Genomic DNA, 25,607 nt, shown 5'->3' on the forward strand with positions numbered 1-25,607 from the left:
TGTGAAAGGAAGGAAAATTTATGAACCAATAAGAAACGTGGTCAATGTTTTACACCATGCTACCAGTACCAAAAGAAAATTATGCATTTTAAAATTAGATGTCTATAAGGCTTTTGACAAAGTTAACCATGACTACCTATTTCAATTATGTAAAGACTTAAATATGGGAAACATATTTTGTAGAGTTATAGAAACAATATATAAGGATAATGTGGCTCAAATTAGAGTAAATGGCAATAGAACAGAAATGGTTAAAATTCAAAATGGAACTAAGCAGGGTTGCTCACTATCCCCAATGTTATTTGCATTAGCAATTGAGACCCTAGCAAACAAAATTAGAAATGATAAGGAATGGAGAGGCTATCAAATAGGGGAATTGGAATTGAAATTAAACTTATTTGCAGATGATGCTATAGTGATGTCTGAAACCCCAATTGAAATGATGAAAAGAATAATGGTACTACTTCAGGAATTTAAAGATCAATCTGGACTGAAGGTTAATATAGACAAATCAGAGATAATATGTTTAAATACAGGCCCTAAAGAGCAAATCGAGATTCAAAAAACTTCAGGACTGAAACTAGGTTGTAAAAAAATGAAATATTTGGGAATTTGGTTATTCAAGAATCCAATAAAAATAGCAACGGCCAATGATAACCTAATATGGAAAAAAATCCAGAAGCAGATTAAAAATTGGAAGGGTAAAAAGTTAGGAAGAATGGCTAAGATTAGGGCTCTTAAGATGATGATAATACCAAAAATGATGTATTTGTTTCAGGTTCTACCTGGTAGTTTTCCTGAGGCAAAATTAAGAGAATGGGATAACAGACTAAATTTCTGGATTGAAGGAGATAAAAAACCCAGAATAAGGAAACATTGGCAGATTGCACAAGAGAAAGGGGGGGGGGGGGCAGCCCATGTCTAGTATTATATAGAAATGCATTTCAAATGGAAAGGTTAATGGAGCTACAGTTATGGGGGGAAAAGAAATGGGTAGGGATAGAAAAAGAAATTAATAATATAAATAATAAAGAACTATTATTTAAAAATTGGAGTAGAATTGAAACCAGTACCTTAAGTGATCCTTTTAAAGCATGTTTAGAAATATGGCTTAAATGGCAGAGGACATTGCAGATTAATGCAATATGTACATACTTAAACAAAAGTGAGAATAAAGAAGCCTTCTTACGGGAAGAAAATAGTGTAGAAAAAATAATAAGTGAAAAGATAAATGAAAGTAAAGCACAAGCCGGTAGTATATATAGAATGCTATTGCAAATTGAAGAAGAAGTAACAAAAAGTTTAACAAGATGTTGGCAGGATGATTTACAAATAGATGAAAGAGAAATGAAAGAAATAATAGAAAATATATACAAGATTAAAAATACGAGAGTTAGAGAGATGAGAAGAAAAATCTTACATAAATGGTACTATACACCTGTACAAATTGCACACTTATTTATTTATTTATTTATTTATTTATTTATTTATTTATTTATTTATTTATTTATTTATTTATTTATTTATTTAATTGCACACTTCCAGGGGAAAGAGAAGGGCATATGTTGGCACGGATGCCAGAAAAAAGGATTTTTTATGCATATGATTTGGGAGTGTGCAGAAATTCAGAAATTCTGGAATGTAGTCCAGAATGAAATTAATAAAATGTTAAACATTAACTGGATTATTACAAAAGAAATAGCAATTTTAATCAAATATAGAGAACTAGGAGAATTTAAGGAAATTAAAACCGCAGCATTGGAAAGTGCTCAAGCGGTGATGGTATTAGGATGGAAAGATTCTACAAAATGGACACTACAAAATTGGTACTGGTATATGGTGGATCACATACATTTTGAAATTATGGAAATAAGATTAAATAATTTTGATAAGAATAAATTGGAGAAGCTGATGGTGCGATGGAACAAGGTAAAAGACTATATGTTAAGTAGAATCTGTGATGTAAATATGAAAAATAAATTACAATCACTCTTTCAGTAATATTTGTTCAAGATAGAGCCAAGGATCAATAGATAGATAAATAAGTAAAAAAAAATTTGAATCCTCTTATAGGGGTGGTGGGGGTGATGGGGGGTGAGTCTTGTTAGGTGATGGGCACATGCACAGTGCACTGTTATATGTTTGTTTTATGTAAACCTATAAAAACCAATAAAAATATTTTTTAAAAAAAACATTGCACCTCCTCAGGAGTCCATGGACTATAGGTTAAGAACCACTACATTAGTTCCTATATAAATATTTAAGTTCTCTACTGACTATGACATTAACTTTAATTCTTTAGGGTGGATAGATCACCTTCTTTTCCCAACTCATCCCATTATTGGACTTACTTTTCCCTTAACTTTTTCTTGCTTTTTACATGTTAAAATACATGTTTTATTACTATTTTATTATTTTTATTTTATTATTATTATTATTATTATTATTATTATTATTATTATTGACATCTGTTGCAAGTCTTAGTTCATTCTGATTTCATCTTTGCAAATTGGATTACAGTGGTACCTCAAGATACGAACCCCTCGTCTTACGAACAACTCGTGATACGAACCCGGGGTTCAGAAAAATTTTGCCTCTTCTTACGAACTTTTTTTCGAGTTACGAACTGGCGTTCGGGAGGCTGCTGGGAAGCCCCCCGGCTGTTTTAAAAGGTGACAGCCGGGCCGGGCGGCGGGGCTTCCCAGCAGCCTCCCGAACGCCGGTTCGTAACTCGAAAAAAGTTTGTATGAAGAGGCAAAATTTTTCTGAACCCTGGGTTCGGTTCGGGAGGTTGCTGGGAAGCCCCCCAGCCCGGCTGTGACCTTTTAAAACAGCCACGCGGCTTCCCAGCTGTCTCCGAACGCCGAACCCGGAAGTTCGGGTTTGGTGTTCGGCGTTCGGGAGGTCGCTGAGAAGCCCCCAGGCTGTTTTAAAAGGTGACAGCCGGGGCGGCAGCGGTTTTTTTGCGGGGGGGGTTTTTTGGTCGCACGGATTAATTGACTTTACATTGTTTCCTATGGGAATTTCCAAACTTTAAAATTTTCATCCAGGGAATCCTTCCCAAATTCTAAGTTTGTTGAAATCAGCTCTTTTAAAGGCTAAGAAGTTACTTTGATTTTGTTGTATTGCTTGTGTCTGCATTATAATGAATTCCAATATGACATGGTCGCTCTCCCACATAGTCCCTGCAACTTCAACCCCACTCTGTTACTTCATCTGGCTGACCATCTAGTTCCCTCCTCTAGCTTTTGGCTGACCAAAGTTGGTGGCTTTTTAAGGAATCTGTTCCATTTCGTGGTTGATGCAAAGTTTGTTTCCCAGTTGATGTTCCTAGTTAAAGTCCCCCATTACTATTGAGGTGTATTTCCTACATACATTAATTTAGTTAATTGATTAGCAAAAAGTTCATTTCTTCTGCTTGATTCTTCTGCCTGTAATATAATAACCCTATAGAAGGCCTGTCAAACTGGCGGCCTACAGGCCAGATGTGTCATGCCCAGGCCATGCCCACCCCATTTCCATAAAGGCAAGAAATGTTGTGATAAATCATGATACGTCACATGACACATTCAAGGCTGATGCCCATGGCCTATAAAATTGTCATTCTTTTTTTCCTTTTATATTAATCCATATCCATTCAAGGGGGCTTTCATCCTCTAGTTTTAGGCATTTCTGAAGAGGTGTAGTGATTTTTTAAATATATAATACTACTGCACCTCCTCTTTTGTTAGATCTGTCTCTTTTGAATGTTCATATCCTTCAGCAGTACATTCCAGTCATGAGTTTTACCCCACCAATTTTTTTCCTATAAGCTTTCTATAAAATTATTTTTATATGAATTCTCCTCTAAATTTCTTTCAACATATTTGCATCTGACTTAATATATTTTCTTTTTTCTTTTTAGAATAGTTCCCATTGCCATAATGTTTTTAAGAGAGACATCAACACAAAGCCACCTTCAACGTTTGCTATTTTTCAACAACCTAATTTGACATAGATGACTTCCACACTACAGCTTCTGAACTCATTTTTATATGGTAAAAGACATCAAAGATCTTTCAATCCCACCTCAAAGAACAGAAATAAATGAGGGTAAGAAACTGTTGGGGGAAGGAGTAATCTCTTTTGAGTGCTAGGAATCTCAATTATACAAAACATCCTGAAGGGTGGATGGATGGATGGATGGATGGATGGATGGGTGGGTGGGTGGGTGGATGGCTGACTAACAGGCAAGCAAGCATTAGGAAAAGAATGATGATGCAGCATTTTCTCATAATAGTTCTATAAAACCTTTTGGTTACATGCAGGATTTTTTAAAATAAATGTTGAAAGATGTTTTGAAACAAATTTTGCTATAAAAATATGTAATATATCACATAATGATGTGCCATTTGTAATCTACTTACATTTTTCATATATGGTAATTAGTTCTTGTTAAAACTTAAAATAAGCTCAATTTTTGCTATATTTTGAATATCTGCTCAAGTGACAATTTATCATTAAAATTTAAAATAACTTATTTAAGTTACAATTGCTAATAGTTTAATATACCTACTTTTCTCATGCTCCAATCTGTTAACCCTCTTAGGGTTCCCTATTGTTCTTAGAAAAATACAGAGATTGATATCCTCAGACAAATAGATATACCAGACACATAGTTGGGCAGTCTTTCTCGGAAAACGTCAGTGATGGAACGCCCATAACTCCAAGAAGGAGAAGGTTCCATAGTGCACAAGCTATCATGATTAAAAACTATCATTTTGAATCTGGATCTTCCTATGTTCTACTTTCAGGAACTACAGATATAAAACTTTTTTTATGCTTTAGCTCTTCAAATATTGGAATATTGCTATCCAAATCTTTTATTCTTTAGGCCAAAAGGTTCTTTTCCTTTAATCATTCCTATTTTAGCTTCACCATCTTCACTGTTCTTCTCTGCACTCTTCAGTGCAGTTCTTCAGTGTCCTTCTTGTATTGTGGCAATCAAAACTGAACATAATATTCCTGCTGCAGTCTGACAATCAATGCGGTACACAACTGTCATTTCCCATGGTGTTAATCCTATACATTCAATGATGTACATTTATTGAATATCCTTCATCTAACATAAATGGATACAGTTTTCATAGTTCTATTCCTATCTTTTAAAATAATACACCACCCCATATGAATACACTTGGATATCCCTTGGTCTATTAATCTGAGTTTTTTTTAAAAAAAAAACTTTGTAAAATAATATTATTTAATTATAGAAAACAAATATAGAAAATAGAGTTTTGTCCAAGCAGCAGATTTTTTTTTTAAAAAAATAGTCAACTTTGCATTATTTTTAAAATCTTATACCCTATTCGTAGCAATTCATATCATTGGTTTATCTAGCTCAGTATTATCCACATGGCATTATCTCCCTCAATAGGCTACACTTCTCTAAAGCAGTGGTCCCTACCTTTGTGGTCTGGAAGCCTGGAGACACTAGTAATGCACTACATAAAAAGTATGTATTCCTCCCTCCTCTTGTTTCTTCCTCTCTCTCATCAAATCAGTAACACACTTATGTCTTATTCTTTTCATTCAACAAAAATTATTTTAGTAACTTCTATTTACACAAAATAATGAAGAACATCAATCATTGCATATATATTTCAAGTTAAGGTAAAAAGCTAATATTTGGGAGGATCTCTTCAGGATGCTATATTCTTCTAAGAAGACTTTCTCTCCTAAGATTGGATTAAAAAAAACCTTCATTCTCCAAGTAATGTCCCAAGATTATTGGAATAGCCAAATAACCACAATAGATCATTAATTTCATTATGGCATCACCTTCTTAATAATTTGGATTGATGGTCCATGCCCTGCCTTCCCTTTTAATCTTTATTGGATGCAGAATTAAAACTTCATCTGATTATGTTCAGATAACTCTGATATAGAAAAACAGCTTTTAGGAAGGGCACACTGTTTGTTTGTTTGTTTGTTTGTTTGTTTGTTTGTTTCTTTCATTCATTCATTCATTCATTCATTCATTCATTCATTCATTCATTCATTCATTTATTGGATTTGTATGCCGCCCCTCTCCATGGACTTGGGGCAGCTCACAACAAACATAGACTGTATAGTAAAACAATTTGATCCAATTAATTACGATTAAAAAACTAAAAAGATCCTAAAAACTTAAAAACATTCAATTTATCATTCACTCAATAGGTCACTCTAAACACATCTGTTGGTCAGGGGGAGAGATCTAGTGGCCCTAGGTCTGGTGGCAAAGATGAGTTTTCAAGCTTTTTCGGAAAGCAAGGAGGGTGGGGGCAATGCAAATCTCTGGAGGAAGCTGATTCCAGAGGACTGGGGCCCCCACAGAGAAGGCTCTTTCCCTAGGCCCCGCCAGCCAGCATTGTCTGGCTGACGGGACACTGAGAAGACCCATCCTGTGGGACCTCACCGGACACTGGGATTCTTGCGGCAGAAGGCGGTCTCGGAGATAATCTGGTCCTATGCCATTTAGGGCTTTATGGGTAATAACCAACACTTTGAATTGTGTCCAGAAACCGATCGGCAGCCAATGCAGTCCATGGAGTGGTGCTGAGATATGGGCATGCCTTGGGAGGCCTAATAACGCTCACGCGGCTGCATTTTGGACCATTTGAAATTTCCGAACACTCTTCAAAGGTAGCCCCATGTAGTAGTCTTGGACTATGCTTTAACTTAAAGTATTTCCTAGATCAGCAATATACTTTTACAGCACATTCAGTACTTTATTATGCCTATATTGATCTCGGGGTTGCCTTTGACTTAGTGTTAAGTTCCAAACTATGGGAAAACTCTTCTACAGACATTGTCCATAGTACCATATTTTTCGGAGTATAACATTCAATTCCCCCCCCCCCCCAAAAGAGAGTGGAAATGTTGGTGCGTCTTATACACCGAATGCAGCCATTAATTTTTTTTGCTGTCCCAAAGTCCCACCCCCTGCCTACAGTCCCTCTTGGGTGCTGGGGAATGACAAAAATGCCAATTTTTGCAAAAATGGGTGCATTTCTCAAAAATGGGGTGAGGAAAAGGTATGGGGAGCCTGCAGACAGCTCTTGGGTGCTGGAGAATGGCAAAAATGACTCCGTTTGGGGAATAATGGCTCATTTTTCACAAAAATGGGGGCATTTTGCGGCCCCTTGTTCACAAAAATAGAGCTGTTTTTGCCTTCTAATTGAAGACATCTAGCATGACTGTCAAGTTTGAAGTTTGTTCATTTTTATCTCGATTAGCCTACAAAATCAGAACCTTTTGACCATCTTTGGCATTGGCATACTAATTTGAACATTCTGAACATAATGAAATGAAAATTGAAATGAGAAAAAAGGATGTTCGCAAAGATTATACACTTGTGCACCTCCGGGTCCTTTTAGACCCGAAGTATAAAAAGGTTGGTTCTATCTACTGGAATGGTTTTTTTGAATATTTTTTCACTAGTACAATAATTTGAACATCCCTAATCACAAACAAATGAAAAATTGAATTGAAAAAAAAAAGATTTTGCAGGCTAATCTATCTATAAATTGAAATAATTGCACACAGCCGGGGGGGGGGGCAGGCTTTTCTCAGCAAAATAAACAAATAAGCATTAATTTTCTCATTTCAATTTTCATTTCATTGTGTTCAGAAATGTTCAAATTAGTATACTAGCAAAAAAAGTATTCAAAAAAACCATTCCAGTAGCCAGAACCAACCTTTTTTACTCTGAGTCACATATGACCCAGAGGACTACAAGTGTTCAAAACTTAATTTTTTCCCCATTTCATTATGTTCAGAAATGTTCATATTAGTATGCCAACGCCAAAGATGGTCAAAAAATTCTGATTTGGCAGGCTATTCTATCTATAAATTGAAAAAAGTTCACACAGCCGTGGGGGGAGAGGCCCTTTTCTGAGCAAAATAAACAAATAAGGATCATTCTTTTCATTTCAATTTTCATATCATTGTGTTCAGAAATGTTCAAATTAGTATTCAATGCCAAAGATGGTCAATAAAGTAAGATTATGCAGCCTAATCTAGATGAAAATGAACAAATTCCACAAAAACGGGGGGTGGGCTTTTCTGAGCAAAATAAACACATAAGCATTAATTATTTCATTTCAATTTTCATATCATTTTGTTCAGAAATGTTCAAATTAGTATACTAGTGAACAAAGTATTCAAAAAGACCATCCCAGTAGCTAGAACCAACCCTTTTATACTCCGGGTCTAAAAGGACCCAGAGGGTAACATTGGTAACTTTTTTTGCCCATCAAAAACTATACACACACACACACCAAAAAACCCCATCAAATGAGGAAAAAGTCATGGAATTTCAAGTTTCAGATATGCAGTGAAAATTTTTTACAGGGTCTCAAACTTCATTTTGGGTCCTTTTGACCCGAGGGGAATACAAGGGTTAAAACTCAACTCCGATTCCTGAACTAGCATGACTGGAGGAGGAATTTTGGGAGTTGAAGTCCACAAATCTTAAAGCTGTCAAGTTTGATGTTTGTCAAAAGTGTACATGGTTGTAAAAAGTATACATGTTTGTAAAAAGTATTCTACTACACTGGTATTTTATTAAAAAATAAATTACTACACCATTTGGTTCAGAATACTTTCCCCCTTGTTTTCTAGGTGCATCTTACACTCCGGTGCATCTTATACTCACTCAGTGAAGGACTGCCAAAATTTTTGCTACCGCATTGTGGGCGTGGCTTATTTTTATTTAACATCTTTCAGTGCAAATTGGGTACCCATTTTCACTACCCCACTGCATCCCACCCCACCCCACCCCATCCGGGCAGTAGCCCACCCCTGCTTATACAAATACAATCTGTCCATCAGTCAGGACTGTTTTCCTGACTGGTTTTCCCCCTTGCAGTTCAAGTGACTCTCAGAAGTCTTCTCCAGAGCCATAGTTCAAAGGCTTCAATTCTTTGGCACTCAGCCTTCCTAATAATCCAACTTTCACAGCCATACATTGCAACTGGGAAAACTATAGAGTTGACCACAAGCACTTTTATTGGCAGAGTGATGTTTCTGCTTTTTAGTATGATGTCTAGGTTTGCCATAAATTTCCTTCCCAGGAGCAACTGTCTTTTAATTTCTTGGCTGTAGTCCCCATCCACAGTGATCTTTGAGCCCAGGAAAATACCATCTCTTACTACCTCCGTTTCTTCCCCATCTATTTGCCAGGAACTGAGAGGGCCAGATGCCATGATCTTAGTTTTCTTAATGTTGAGTTTCAAGCCAAATTTTGCACTCTCCTCCTTCATCTGCATCAAGAAGCTCTTTAGTTCCTCTTCACTTTTTGTCATTAGGGTGGCATCATCTGCATATATGAGGTTGTTGATATTTGATATTTCTCCTGGCAATCTTAATTCCAATTTGTGATTAATCATGATCTGCATAAAAGTTAAATAGGGCAACAGTTCTACAGCCTTGCTGAACTCCTTTCTCAATTTTGAACTAATCAGTGGTTCCATATCCAGTTCTTACTGTTGCTTCTTGACCTGCATATAGGTTTCTCAAGAGACAAATAAGATGGTCTGGTATTACCATCTCTTCCAGAACTTGCCACACTTTGTTGTGATCCAGACAATCAAATGCTTTAGCATAGTCAATGAAACAGTAGTAGATGTATTTCTAAAACTCAGAGCTTTCTCCATGATCCATAGTATGTTGGCAACTTGATCTCTAGTTCCTCTGCCTCTTCAAAATCCTACCTGCACTTCTGGTAGTTCTCAGTCCACTTATTGCTGGAGCCTAGCTTGAGAATAGTCTTGCTGGCATATAAAATGAGTGCAATAAACATTCTTTGGCATTGCCCTTCTTTGGAATTGGAATGTAAACTGTCCTTTTCCAAACCTGTGGCCATTGTTCAGTTTTCCAAATTTTCTGGCAAATTGAGTGTAGTACTTTTACTGCATCATCTTTTAAGATTTTGAATAGTTTGTTGGCCTTTGCCAGTTATTGCAATGATAGGCAAATCTATATTGTCAATAAAGCATCTCATTATTCTGAATTATTTAAGTCTAAAACGATATATGATGGAATCAAGCCTACGTGCCTAGTTAATGCAACCCACTCCTTTTATTAGCTTAAGGAAAATAATATTAGAAACATAGAAACATAGAAGACTGATGGCAGAAAAAGACCTCATGGTCCATCTAGTCTGCCCTTATACTATTTCCTGTGTTTTATCTTAGGATGGATATATGTTTATCCCAGGCATTTTTAAATTCAGTTACTGTGGATTTACCAACCACGTCTGCTGGAAGTTTGTTCCAAGGATCTACTACTCTTTCAGTGAAATAATATTTTCTCACGTTGCTTTTGATCTTTCCCCCAACTAACTTCAGATTATGTCCCCTTGTTCTTGTGTTCACTTTCCTATTAAAAACACTTCCCTCCTGAACCTTATTTAACCCTTTAACATATTTAAATGTTTCGATCATGTCCCCCCCTTTTCCTTCTGTCCTCCAGACTATACAGATTGAGTTCATTAAGTCTTTCCTGATACGTTTTATGCTTAATATTCACTTAAGACTTTCCTTCACCTAAGGTAATTAAGACCCTTCCATGTATCTAGGGCAGTGATGGTAATATTTTTGAAACTGAGTGTCCAAATCGCAATCCAAACCCACGTATTTATCTCCAAGTGCCAATAGGGAAATTTACCATATTTTTCAGACATATAAGACACACCAAGATTGTGAAGAGGTAAGAAAAAAGTTTTTGTCCTCCCTGGCCCACCCCTAGGAGCACTTTGTAGGCCTCTCAAACCCTCTGCACACCCTGCTTTTCGCAAAAATGGGTGAAAAACAGGCCCACTTTGCAAACAATAAGCCACACACAGAGGGTTTGGGAGGTCTGCAGAATGCTTCTGAGGACGCGGGAAAGGCATAAACACCCCAGTTTTTGTGAAAACTGGGTGCTGTAGGTTCACCATCACGAGACTAGAGGATGAACTTGATGGAAGGGATTTGCTTCCCATCTCATTTTCTGATGCAAATTCATAAAAAGATTGCCAGTTGAACTAAACCCTTTTTACTGCCAATTTTAAAGAATGTCATGCAAGTAAATTTGGACTTATGCTGCAGCCTACCAAGCAGATATACATAGGCTGGCCCAACAGAAATTGCTGAATATCAACTCCCTCCTGCCCCAGCTAGTTGATGGCATGTTAGGCATTTAAATTCAGTAATATCTGCAGGGCCACAGATTCCCCATTCCATGCAAATACCGGTAAATGTATTAATTTATTTATTTCTTAGATTTGTATTCCGTCTTTCTCTGAAACCTCATGGCAACTCACAGGATACAGTGTAAAAACAAAGCATATAAAACAAATCTAGTACATTCAAAAGCTACAGCTAAAAACCCAATCTATTAATCAATCAACCAGTTCAATCACACCTTGCATCACATTTAGTGGTCAGGGGGTCTAGATCTAATTGTCCCCACCTGGCGACATAGGTGAGTCTTAAGAATCTTGCGGAAGGCAAGGAGGGTGGGGGCAGTGCTAATCTCTGGGGGGGAGCTGATTCCAGAGGGCGGGGCTCTTCCCCTAGGCCCCGCCAAATGACATTGTCTGATTGACGGGACCCGGAGGAGGCCAACTCTGTGGGACCTAACCGGCCGCTGGGATTTATGCGGCAGAAGGCGATCCCGTAAGTAATCTGATCCGATGCCATGTAGGGCTTTGTAGGTCATCACCAACATTTTGAATTGTGTCTGGAAACCAATCGGCAACCAGTGCAGTCCGCAGAGTTTTGGAGAAACATGGGTGTATCTAGGAAGACCGCTCATGCGGCTGCATTCTGCACGATTTGAAGTTTCTGAACATTCTTCAGAGGTAGCCCCATGTAGAGAGCATTACAGTAGTTGAACCTTGAGGTGATAAAAGCATGAGTGACTGTGAGCAAGGACTCCCTGTCCAGGTAGGGCGGCAACTAGTGCACCAGGTAAACCTGGGCAAATGCCCCCCCCGCCACAGCTGAAAGATGATGTTCTAAAGTCAGCTGTGGATCAAGGAGGACGCCCAAGTTGCGGACCCTCTGAGGGGGTCAGTGATCCCCCCCCCCAGGGTAATGGACGGACAGATGGTATTGTTCTTGGGAGGCAAAACCCACTGCCACTCCATCTTGTCAGGGTTGAGCCTTAGCCTGTTGGCATCCATCCAGACCCTAACAGCCTCCATCGCTTCCACTGCTTCACTCCTAACCCCTCCAGTCGGCGCAGAAGGATACCATGGTCGATAGTATTGAAAGTTGCTGAGAGGTCAAGAAGAACCAGGATAGAGGATAAACCCCTATCCCGGGCCCGCTAGAGATCATCCATCAGTGCGACCAAAGCAGTTTCCGTGCTGTAGCCGGGCCTGAATCCTGACTGTTGAGAGCCTAGATAATTGAGGACCTAGAAATGGCTTACGGTCATTGGAAAATATCACCTAACTTTTTGGCACTCACTAGCTTGTGGCTCTTGAATTCTCTAATGTCATGGGTAAATCAGTAAACAAATCTACTTCATAGGACGCTTTGGAGTAGAAGACCTGGTTTGCACTCCATTGCATGAGCAACAGGCTCTGTCATAAAAAATATATTTTAATTTAATTTAATCTAATTTATTTGACTTCTATGCCGTCCAATCCCATAGGACTCAGGGCGGCTTACAGCAATAAAAAACAATATGTGATACAATGATAAAAAAAGAAGTCAAAACTAACAATAATTAAAACCCCAAAACCATAACAAACCCAAATTATAACCCTTTCCCCCCAAAATCTAAGAAACATAATTCGGGCACGTCTGGTGTTAAAATTCAGGTCCCCCAGGCCTGTCGGCAAAGCCAGGTTTTAACAACGATTTTGAAATCTCTTCAGGCAAATCTAGTCTATCTCATTTTCTAGAGCAGATAACCACCAGGAATTTTAAAATTTGGAACCTTAGATGGGAAGCCTACCTGCATCTCGCTGCATTTAGGATACCGGATTGGATACATTCATGGAGAGAAGGAGGGAGGCGGAGGGGGAGAGAGACAGACAGAGAGACACGCATACCATAGGTTCGCCATCACGGATATAGGGTAAAGGTTACTTGCTTGTTCAGCTCTATTGTTCTACCTAAGAGCAAAAGGTTAAATTAGCAATTATATGCCCACCTGCTTGCTTAGTATGAACTTTCCCAATGCTGTATATTAACTTGCTACTAGTTAGCTATCTTTGGACCAAGTCAATCATTGTGATTACATACTCAAGAATTTTGTTATAAAAATAGACTGCAAATCCAAAAAGATCAGAGCTTCACATCAGAAACTTCTCCCTCAGAGAGACCAATGAAAGACAAAGCCTTTTCATCAGTTTATATCAGAAAATGAGATGGGAAGCAAATCCCTTTCAGCAGCTGTTCTCTGTTAAGCTCATCCTCTCGCCCCATGATGGCGAACCTATGGCACCCAGTTTTCACAAAAACTGGAGTGTTTTTGCCTTCCCCGGCAGACTTCCCAAACTCTCTCTGTGTCCCATATTTTGCAAAATGGGCCTGTTTTTGCATATAGTAGGGTGTACAGATGATTTGATAGGCCTACAAAGTGCTCCGGGGATTGGGGGGGGGGGGGGAGAACAAATCTTTTTTCTTACTTACCTCTTCACAATCTTGGTGTGTCTTATAGTCTGAAAAATACAGTAAATTGCCCTATTGGCACTCGGAGATAAATAAGTGGGTGTTGGGTTGCGGTTTGGGTACTTGGTCTCAAAAAGGTTCGCCATCACTACCCTATATCAAGGTGTGTATAATTATTGTTTTGCTACACAATTAGTTATTAAGGACTATCTATAAACTAAATGATACACAAAATGAAACTTTTATACATTCTGAATACAATTTGCCCTAATATTCACAGTTCAAGAACTGTGGAATTAGACAGAAACTTCATAAATAAATAGAAATAAAACTCTGAAATTGCTTATTCTGAATGATTGTTATAATTATTTTTGTTGTATTACTCATTAAACAGATAAATTATATTTTGCTAGGCAATATGGTTTGCAGGATTCTATAGTAAGATAATTTCAGTTGTTTCAAAATTACAAATGTAAGATTATATTATTCCAAACACATAGATTCTTTCTTTAAGAATATTTCTACTTCATAAAAGTTTCTATTTAAAACCTACTATGCACACTTACCAATGCAGGCATGGACTCGGACTGAAAGTTGGGTTCTCAGAATTATGCTGTGTTTCTTGCCCCTACTGGGGAGAAGAAATAAATAAATGTGATAAGCACAGTGTAAAGTAATTACAGAAAAAAATAATTTATCTAGTCTTAATGATATCTAATGAATTTAAAGACAATCAGATATTATTTCTTCAATTAAAAATCATACATGTCTATGTGTATTATGATATCTGCAGTTGAATTTTGAATTTAAACTTTTAATTCTATTTTTTTTATCAGATCTGGTCTGGATTGATTTGTACTGTGAATTAACCCTGTAGAAAAAAAATAATGTTATTTTATTACTAGTTTCCCCAAATCCCATTTTGAACCAAAATTGGAAATATACAAGGGTACATACATATTCATATATATTTGAGCCCATACTTACTTATCGGAATTTCAAATAAGGAGTACAAAGAAAATAAATTTTCGAACAAAAGGCCCAATTATCTGAACTTCTGTCTATGGTTTTATTTGTGTATTCATACTTATATCTGCGTGCCATTTGTTCAGGACTCACCCAAGACTTTAGTTAAAATTAGGGTTAGAATTATAGTCTTCTTTTCCTTCCCCCATTACAGATGCTCCAAAATTTCTTCAGAAAATGTAGGTATCATAACTTCTCATAAAATAACTGAGCCAGTTCAAAATTTCTTACAAACTTGCAACTGATCCTTACTGCCAAGAGAATCAAACAAAATTTGAAGTTTACTAGTTGCTGATTAGTGACTTTTGTATCATATCCCCAGCCATTTTGATAAATCTTCAGAGAAAAATTTGCACCTTTAATACTGTGCCTTTAAATTTTCTCCTCACACTGCCAACTGTCACAGAAATTTCTCCTCACACCACCAACTGCCACAGCCTTCAATATCTTCTCTACTGAAATTTTTCTTCTTTTTATTATTAAACTTTAATGAAGCACATTCTGGGTATCTGGTTATCTGGGCCTATAACCCATTATGTTGGATTTCTATGTTATTTATGGTTATAAGTGAGGTTCTGCAGTTCATACAGCAGAGACTCTTCATAGCAGAACCATGATATAGATACAATGACTTCAATATAAATCTTATGCTTTTATTTCTTCTTTTCTCATTGAACTAGTTTCATATTTACACAAATAAACAACTTGACAATATAACTATATTTCTCTATACATCTGCTCTCTATGATGCAGATTCACCAACAGTCAGCATACGAATCCCCAATAATTCTATCTTCCAACTGCCAATAACTGATTTACATACCAATATGCAAATTAGCTCTCTCTCAACATTCCATCCTCCTTTCCCATGCTATATGCTAACATACTCCTGCTGAAATAATTTACTTTTTTTTTCAAACTAAAATAATATAAATTCATTTATTATTTCATTTGCATGGAAAAACATTTATTTACACTTTCTCTTTACTGCTAGCAAATACATCAAGTTTCTATGTCTTTCATTTGATAATGGCTTTGTAAATATATCAGCTAGCATATTTTCTGTTGACACATATTCTAAGGTAATTTCTTTCTTAAACACCATATCTTTTACATATGTATACCTCATTATGTTGCCTTCTCCATTATACAGTGGGGGGGAAGTATTTAGTCAGACACCAAATGTGCAAGTTCTCCCACTTAAAAAGATGAGAGACGCCTGTAATTGACATCATAGGTTGACCTCAACCATGAGAGACAACATGAGAAAATGAGTGTTGACTCACCTGATACGCTCTTTCTCTTGGTTGAGGAGTCAACACTCATCAGAGGCATGTCCAAGTCAGAGAAGTATAAAAATGCTGGACCCGCCCATAGGCCCAGTTTTGATGATGTAACTGAAAACATTGACTTGGAGTGGCAGCACAAACTTAAACTTCTAAAGATTCAAAAAGGGTAAAAATCTGAACTATATACAGGAACTATCATTGTTTAATGTTGTGGGGGTTAAGCAAACATGCCCAAAAAACGGGAGACAGGTAATGGATAAAATAGGGAGGGACCTGACTGTCGACTCCTCAACCAAGAGAAAGAGCGTATCAGGTGAGTCAACGCTCATTCTCCTTGAAGGGAGGAGTCGACAGTCAGGATGGGACATGTCAAAGTTATTGTCCCGAGGGAGGGATTACCCCACATGTTCCACTACTCGTTGTAGGACCCTCCGACCAAAGGCCGCTTGAGCCGAAGTGAATTTGTCAATTCTATAATGGCGAATGAATGGAGTGAGGGAGGTCCAGGTAGCTGCCCTGCATAGTTCCTCCAAGGTTCATTGAGTGGCCTAGGCTGCTGATGTGGCTGCACTCCTAGTGGAGTGGGCGGTGATGCCCAGAGGTCTTTGGATGCCTTCCACATCATAGGCCTTTGCAATGGTCCCACGGATCCATCGTCCAATGGTGGAGGAGGATGCTTTGAGCCCGATTTTTTGAGGTGAGAAGAAAATAGGCGTTGATCGCTTACCTGAACGCCTCTTCTCGTGCGGTGAGCGGGTACAGCAATCACATGGGTTGCTCATGTCCAATCCGGTGGAACTGAGCCTTGTATTAAAAAAGCCTGCTGGATCCGCCCCTTCCCAGAATTCGCGAATCCGTAGACTTAGGCTCAGATGTGAAAGGCTCAAGTATGTTCAACTCTCGTGAGTTAGAATAAGGTTAGGTTATAGAAGTTAAGAAGAGGAAAACACATAAGGGAGGGAAGTGACTGCTGTACCCGCTCACCGCACGAGAAGAGGCGTTCAGGTAAGCGATCAACGCCTATTCTCCGTGCTAAAGGAGCGGGTCCAGCAGTCACGTGGGACATACCCAATAGATAGGTCCCTAGGGAGGGTTCAAGTTGTCATTGTGAGAAATAACGGATTGGAGAACCCTTCTACCGAAGGCCGCATCCGCTGAGGCATATGTATCGATTTTATAGTGCCTGATGAAGGAATTAGGCGAGGCCCAAGTGGCTGCTTTACACACTTCTTCCAACGGGGCTTGAGTCGCCCACGCCGCCGAAGTGGCAGCACTTCTGGTAGAGTGCGCTGTAATATTCTTTGGAATGGAGAGAGAGGCTGACTCATAGACTTTAGAAATGGTTCCCCTGATCCAACGGCCTATCACTGTTGAAGACACTCTGGAGCCCATGGATCTGGGATGATAGGCCACGAAGAGTGCTTCAGATCTCCGAATGTGGCCTGTGCGCTGAATGTAAATTTTCAGCGCTCTAGACAAGTCCAGAGTGTGCCATCTAATAGCCAGGGGATGGTCCCGTTGGGAACAGAAGGAAGGTAAGACGATATCCTGGGATCTGTGGAACATGGAACTGACCTTGGGTAGGAAGGTGGGGTCCAGGCGTAGGACCACTTTGTCCTGATGGAACTGGCAGAGGTCCTGTCTGATTGAGAGAGCAGCCAACTCAGAGATGCGTCGGGCGGATGTAATCGCCACCAGGAATGCTACCTTGAAGGATAGGTACCTGAGAGATGCTGATTTCAGGGGTTCATATGGTGCCTGAGTAAGGGAGTGGAGAACCCGTGGCAAGTCCCAGGAAGGGTACCTGTGGACTTTAGAAGGTCTGAGGTTGGCCATACCTTTGAGGAATTCTTGGATTTCCGGAAAGGAACGGAGCGGCTGTCTGCGAGGTCCTGCCAAGACCGTAGAAATGGCTGCTAAGTGCCGACGGATAGAGAGAGAGGCCTTGATGGAAACCTTTCATGAGAAAGGCAATTATCCTGTGGATGGGAAGACACAGGGGGGATAAACCCTCCTGCGAGCACCACTGATGAAATTTGGACCAAGTATGGTTGTATATCCTATTGGTAGATCCTCTTCTGGCCTTCAGGATAATTTCCACTGTATCCGGGTCGTACCCTCGCAGGTCTAAGTCTCTCCGGATAATAGCCAGGCGGTGAGGTGGAACCACTCCGGGTCTGGATGGAATGAGGCCCCCTGCCGTAACATATCCTCCGAAACGGGGAGTCGCCAAGGGTCCTGAACGGACAGTTGCTGAAGGTCCGCGAACCAGGGCCGGCGAGGCCAGTGGGGGGCGATCAAGATCACTCGAGCTCTTTCTAGGATGATCTTGTGGATCACCTCCGGTAAGATTGGAATTGGGGGGAAAGCATAAAGGAGGCCTGGAGGCCAGGGGCTCCTGAGAGCATTGACTGCCTCCGCTCCCGGGGCTGGAAACCTGGAGATGAAGCGAGGGAGCTGGGCATTGGTTTCGGTCGCAAACTGATCCAGTACTGGAAAGCCGAACCTGAGGCAGATTTGGTGGAACAGTGTCTGATGAAGATTCCACTCTCCTGGATCTATAGTCGCTCGTGAGAGCCAGTCCGCTTGGACATTGAGGCTTCCCGAGATGTGATCGGCTAGGAGCGACTGGAGATGTTTCTCCGCCCAAAGGCCTAACTTTAGGGCCTCCCTCATGAGAGCCTTGGATCTCGTGCCTCCCTGTCTGCAAATATGGCTTTTGGTGGCTATGTTGTCGGTCAGAATCAGAACATGTTGGTTGGTGATGTGAGGCATGAATTGTTTTAAGGCTAGGGAAACGGCCCTTAACTCCAGCCAGTTGATGGGCCTGGAGGCTTCCTCCGGTGACCAAGTGCCCTGGGCTATCAATCCTTGTGCATGGGCTCCCCAACCCAGTAGACTGGCATCTGTGGTGACAACAAACTGGTCTGGGCACCTGAAGGGGGAACCTTTGTCCATGGCTGGAGAGATCCACCATTTGAGAGATCTGCGAACTGCTGGTGGGATGGCGATACGACGTGTCGAGTTGCTGTGCCCCGATCTCTGGAAAGGTAACAGAAGCCACTGTAGTTCCCTGGCGTGGAGACGAGCCCAGGGAATAATGCCAATGCATGATACCATCTTTCCCAGTAGGGAAGATAGGGTGACTATGGAAACTGATTGTTGGGACAAAACACGTGAAATCAGATCTTCTATACTCTGTTTCCTCTCAGGGGAGAGAAATACCTGGGATATCTCAGCATTAATGATGGATCCCAGATGTAGAATGGAAGTGGATGGTCGAAGGTGGCTTTTATCGAAGTTTATGGAGAAACCATGGTTCTGTAGAACTGACATGGTGACAGAAAGATCTGCGGCCACTCTATCTCTAGAATTCCCATGAATTAAAATGTCATCTAAATAACATAAAATATGAATGGGCGTGGCCCGGATGTGAGCCGCCAGGGCTCCCAAGAGCTTGGTAAAGACTCTTGGGGCCGAGGAGAGCCCAAAGGGCATAGCTCTATACTGAAAGTGTCTGCCCTGGAAGGCAAAACGTAAATATCTTCTGTGGTGTTTGGCAATGGGGATATGGAGATAGGCTTCTGTGAGATCCAAGGAGACCATGAAGTCCCCTGGATGAAGAGAGGCTAAAATGGATGACAAGGAGTGCATCTTGAATTTTCTATATTTGATGAATAGGTTCAATTTTTTGAGATCTAGAATGGCTCTCCAGCCTCCAGAAGTCTTAGGGACCATAAAAAGGATGGAATAGAAGCCCCGGCCTTTTTGGTCGGGAGGGACTGATTGAATGGCTTTGATAGATAATAAATGAGAAATAGCTTCCTCCATCCGGAGACGGGATGAGGAAGACCTGGGGGAGGGGCAAGAAATGAAACGTTTAGGGGGAAAGGAAATAAACTCTAAACGGAGGCCCCTTTCTACAGTGTCAATAACCCAGGGGTCCTTGGAGGAGCGGCGCCATGCGGAGGAGAAACCTATTGGACAAAAAGGGGAATTACCATCTAGGTTTCTTTGAAGCCCTAATGGAAGAGGCTCCTCTTTGGTAACGGAAGCCTCTACCCCTGGAGTTTCTAGTTTGGGAACGAAAACGAGGGGAATACTGACCTGGTTGTCTTTGAAAGGTAGACCCCTGTTCCTGTTGACGCCCTGGGCGATGAAAAGGCTGCATTTTGGTGGCCTTCTTGATGATGGGACCCAAAACCTTCTTCTTGTCTGTGGTCTCAGTGAGCAGGGGGTCCAGAAGATCTCCGAAGAGGAGATCGCGTTTTAATGGCCCCATGGCTAGTTGCCACTTCTGTCGTACTCCTGCCTGCCAAGGGCGAAGCCATAGAAGTCTTATGGCCGTTGTGGAGGCCGCTATAGACCTGGCTGCAAATCTGGAGGATTGAAGTGTAGCATCTGCCACGTATTGGGCGGCAGCAAAAACCTTGTTAAAGTCCTGTTGACCCCTCAGATCATCGGGAGGAAGATGCTGTTGAAGTTGACGAAGCCATAGAAGCATAGCTCTGGAGAAAAAAGATGCAGCTGCGGCACTCTTTATTGCCCAGGAGTCAGCGGTGAATCCTCTCTTGAGCATTTGCTCAAGTCGCTTATCTTCTGGGCGAAGCACCTCCTCTGCCTCACCAGGCATGGCTGCAGCAGAGTGGAGGGTTTTTACAGGTTCATCAGGTTTAGGGCATGATAGAAGCTCTTCGTATGAAGGAGAGAGCTTGTACAATTTCTTGTCTTTGGTAGTGGGGTTAAGGCCAGAGGCTGGATGATCCCACTGCTTAAGTAAGGCATCCTTAAACAATTTTGGCATAGGAATTACCTCATTATCTTCCTGCTGTTCTGTGAAGTATGGTAAATTTTCCTCCGGGGGGTCAGTGGAGGAGGTAGTCTGCTTCTCCTGGCCAGCTAAACCTGTGGATACTCTTGCCTTGAGAAGGAGAGATTTGAAAAGTTGAGAAGGAAAAATAGTAGCTGGAGTAGGGGTCTTGACTTGGGATTCTTCGTCTTCTGAGAGACCCTGAAAGGGGTCTTCCTCCTCTTCTGGATATTCATCCTCATCTTCGTCCTGGGAAGAGTCTGAGACCTCATTCATTGGAGCTCTAAAGGTTGAGGGAGAACCATGGGGGCGGGGAGGTCGCAGAGGTGGATGAGACACAGATGGCACATTGATGGCTGAGAGCTTAGCATCAATGGCCTTGGATAAGACAGAAAAAATAGATTGAAATTCTGGTGGTAGGGAAGAAATATCAGCAGAAATGTTAGAAGAGTCCTTGGGAACCTGAGAGGTTTCTGGCTGGGAGGAATCTTCTATTATATCTGGTTCCTCTGGACCTAAGCCCCATAGGTTAGGTTGGGGTATGTTTAGGTTTGGCTCATCCAGAGATAATACAGTGGACCCAGGAGGAGGCAAGATAGAGGCCTCTGAGGGGTCAGGGTTAATGTGCACTTGGGCCTGCACTTTTAAGCGTTTAGCTGATCTATCATGAATTTTTTGGAGGGCTAGGTCCCTTCTCTTTTCAGCCCTGGTGGACTTGGCCACATGGTGGGCTCTAGAAGAAGAGGAAGCAGAGGCCTGGGGAATGCTAGTAATCTCTTCACCTGTAGGCCTAGCCTCTCTGGGACCTTTAGTTGTGCCTCTCTTGGGAAAAGAAGCCATAGTCTGAAACTACCAGAAAACCAGACTTGAGCCAAAAGAACTTAGGGGGGAGAAGTACCTTTAAAAGTTTTCCCAAGAGGAATGGGATCCTGCTCCTAGGCCTAGGAGCTGCTGCGACTTAAGGGCAATCTGGGCGAGACCAGAGTTCGTGTCCTCAAATGCAGCGTGGCTGGCCTCCCTAAAGCTAATTAATCAACCAAGGCACACTGGTTAGAGGTGTAGCCGGTGGAGAATTTAGCCTGAGAGACTCAAAGCCCACTCCAGGATCCAAGCGGTGGACTGAAGGCACTAAATGGATGGCAGAAGGCCAAAAACGAAAGTGCGCAATTAAGGGGACGCGAAGGCCTTCGCGCCAAAAATAAACCGCTCCGTTAGCCTAAGAGAAGCGATTAATAAAGTCCAGGAGACTGACAAGGGAAACTTGAAAACGTCTCACACCGCAGGAGGTAAATGCCCTCTAAATAAAAAACACCGCTTGCTTAACAAACCTCCAGGCCGAGAGGATTAAGGAGAAAATCCAATTCGGCAGCAGCAGCCGGCTAGCGGCGAAGGGAAAGTCGCGGGGGGCCGGGCTGCAGACTTCTCCCCTAAGGGAAGCCTAACCGGTTACGGCTGGCAATAGAATAAGCAAGTCAAATAACAGAAAAAAATTCTTACTGTTCTATGTAGAAGGAGTCAAAGGGAAGGTGTTATGGTTGAACGAGCCTTTCACCGTACCGATGGATACGAGAACTGAGCGAATTCTGGGAAGGGGCGGATCCAGCAGGCTTTTTAAATACAAGGCTCAGTTCCACCGGATTGGACATGAGCAACCCACGTGACTGCTGGACCCGCTCCTTTAGCACGGAGAATGAACAGGGCCTCAGTTCGTCTGATGGGCTGTGTTCGTTTCAAGTAGATACGGAGGGCTCTCCTCGCATCGAATGTGTGCCATCTGTGTTCTGAAGCGTGAGATGGCCGAGAACAGAAGGTCGGTAAGACAATGTCCAGGCTTCTATGGAAGATGGAATTGATCTTAGGAATAAATGATGGATCAAGACGGAGAACTACCTTGTCTTGGTGGAAACAGCATACGTCCTCCCTGACTGAAAGGGCTGCCAGTTCGGAGATGCGTTTGGCTGTTGTAATAGCTATTAGGAAGGCTAACTTGAATGAGAGGTATCGGAGAGAGGCTCTGTTAAGGAGTGTAGTACTTTCGGGAGATCCCATGTGGGGAAACGATGAATGACAGGTGGGTGAGCATTGGAGACGCCCCTGAGGAATCTGGATACCAGAGGAATGTAAGGGAAACCCAGTTGTCACAAGCGATGATGGACAAGAGGGCCACCATCTAGCCCGTTTCAGGAATCTGAGGACTTTGGAGAGAGGAATGTGGCTAGGGGACAATCCTTGCGAATTGCACCAGGAGCAGAAAGTCCACCATGCTGAGGAGTAGATATGCTCTGTGGAAGGTTTCCAAGCCTTATGGATGTAGTCAATGACATCGTTGTCGAAACCCTGGCTTCTTAGGACGCTCCGCTCAAAAGCCATGCAGACATCTTGGGCTCAGGAAAGAAGCTCCGATACCGAGAGTGTGTTTCTAGCAAAGGGATTGCACTTTTGTGCATCTGAGCATCCCGATTTCACTTTTATCCTGCAGCTCTGGATTCTTTTCACTGCCAGTACCTCCCCCCCCCCCACGCGCTTTGAGATTCTTTTATAAAAGAAGCAGCAGCCTATAAATCTCTGTGGCCTCTTGGAAAGCTTGCACTCGTGGGTTCCCTTCTCCTTTCTCTCTCTCTCACACACACATCTCCTTCTCTCCCCCTCCCCCCCTGCAACTCCAAATCACTCCCCTGACATCTCGGGCTCAGGAACAAAGCTCTGATGTGGGGCGTGTGTTTCTAGTGTAGGGATTGTGCTTTTGTGTGTCTGAGCATCCCGATTTCACTTTTATTCCGCAGCTCTGGATTCTTTTCATTGCCGGTCCCCCCCCCCCCCCCATGCTTTGAGATTATTTTGCAAAAGAAGCAGCAGCCTATAAATCTCTGTGGCCTCTTGAAAAGCTTGCACTCGTGGGTTCCCTTCTCCTTTCTCTCTCTCTCTCACACACACACCTCCCCCACCCCGCACCTCCAATTCGCTCCCCTGACATCTTGGGCTCAGGAAAGAAGCTCCGATACCGAGCGTGTGTTTCTAGCGAAGGGATTGCGCTTTTGTGCATATGAGCATCCCGATTTCACTTTTATTCTGCGGCTCTGGATTCTTTTCATTGCCGGTCCCCCCCCCCCCCCCAATGCTTTGAGATTCTTTTATAAAAGAAGCAGCAGCTTATAAATCTCTGCGGCCTCTTGGAAAGCTTACACTTTCTTTTTTCTCCGAGGAATCCTTCAGGGTCGGCCTAACGGAGATCTTGCCCTGGGAGAAACATTTGGCATTATTCCGCCTCTTTTTGGCTACGTGCACCTGCTCCTTTAATTCCAAGAGAGATTGCATAAAGCTCGGTCTCTTTCAGAAGCCTTGGCTGAGAACCCTCGGTTTGCGTGTTCCCAAAGGGAGTTGCGCACAGATCTTGCTTTCCTCCCACTCCTTCCCTGCGTGTCTTCGCCCTTCCCAAGTCCCGGCCCGGCTGCGGAGCTAATCTTCCGAAGTCTTCCTCCTCCTCCCCACCTTACCAAGTCACGCTCTCCCCACGCTTTTTGTGCACCAGAGCTTTTCAAATCATATTTCAGCTTTGGGTGGCTCCCCTGGGTGGAGCCAATCCCCCCTCCTCTGGCAAGCTAAAGTTCAGGGGGGCATTGGAGGGATCGGTGAGAGGTGGAAAAAAATCCACTGGGCAAGTTGCGCTGGGAGAGCGCGCGCGTGCTGGGCAGGGATCCTCCAAAGTTACCATTAACCAAAGCCTTGAATGGCAGATCTAGTGGAGGCTAACGGAGTGGGGACACAGGTAGCAAGGAGAACCTGTCCTGGCAGGAGTAGCTCCCGGGCGGCCTCAGTGCAGGTCTTGGAGCGAATGGGACAGGCGCTGTTGGCGGAGGGCGGCAAGGTGAACGGGCAAGAAGGTGGCATCTCCAGACTCTCCGGTCAATCCAGGAGCTGAAAGTTCCTCCCTTCCCCACCCCTGGCTTTGGCCCCTCATGGGCTTCTGGAAGGAGGGGGCAGCAGGAGATGGATGGCCAGGGCTCCCACGGACACATTTTGGCAGCAAGATGGGGGAAATCCTGCTTCCTCGGCTCACCTGTCCCCACTCCATTCAGCTCCACTTCGTCCACTTTTTTTTAAGCCTTAAAATTTTGAATTTTCCTAATGGGCTTGTATACATTATTCACTTTTTCATTGATTCCTATGGGAAACATTGTTTAATCTTACGAATTTTTCTTCTTACAAACCTTGTCACCAAACCAATTCAGTTCGTAGGATGAGATACCACTGTACTTATTTTCCACTATAATTTGCAAAGAAATTCGTTAAAAATCAGACAATGTGATTTTCTGGATGTGTTTCCCATGTTGTCTTTCATGGTTGAGGTCTATCTATGATGTCAATTACAGGCATCTCTCATCTTTTTAAGTGGGAGAAATTGCATAATTGGTGTTCTGACTAAATATCCCACCCCACCCCTGTATTTGGCATTAAACACCCATTTGCAACCAATTGGCTTCTTTTCTTCTGGTAGCTTTACCAATTTCCAAATTCCATTTCTCTTCAATGAATCAATTTCTTCTGAAGCTGCCTTTTTCCATCTACTTGCCTCTTCATTTGGCATTTTGTTTCCCAATTTTGTAATTCTTTTACTGGCGTAATCCTAGCCTTATTCTCTTTTTTTAACTTCAGCTACTCTGTTTCCTTTTCCTTACTGATTTCTTTTATAACTTTATTTTCTTTCTCATTAATTTTATTTCTCAACCACACATGTTCTCTCCCTATGTACTCTTCAAATATTACATTCCTAGACGCTACTATCCTATCGTCTTCTTCTATATAAATTCTGTATGCATGGCTATTCTCATCATATCCTATAAAAATTCC

The 25,607-nt window shown here is 41.8% G+C and overlaps 1 protein-coding gene across 4 annotated transcripts in view; it reads right to left on the minus strand.

The window, feature by feature from the left end:
- Nucleotides 1-25,607, minus strand: part of FHOD3 (formin homology 2 domain containing 3) — a 363,967-nt gene that overhangs the window by 289,281 nt on the left and 49,079 nt on the right. For all 4 annotated transcript variants that reach the window (XM_070728908.1, XM_070728906.1, XM_070728907.1 and 1 more), the window contains exon 3: nt 14,201-14,265. In XM_070728908.1, the coding sequence (XP_070585009.1) occupies nt 14,201-14,265 (65 nt within the window). The remainder of the gene's footprint in view (nt 1-14,200; nt 14,266-25,607) is intronic.

The sequence above is a fragment of the Erythrolamprus reginae genome, chromosome Z (assembly GCF_031021105.1).
Source record: "Erythrolamprus reginae isolate rEryReg1 chromosome Z, rEryReg1.hap1, whole genome shotgun sequence".
NCBI lineage: Eukaryota > Metazoa > Chordata > Lepidosauria > Squamata > Dipsadidae > Erythrolamprus > Erythrolamprus reginae.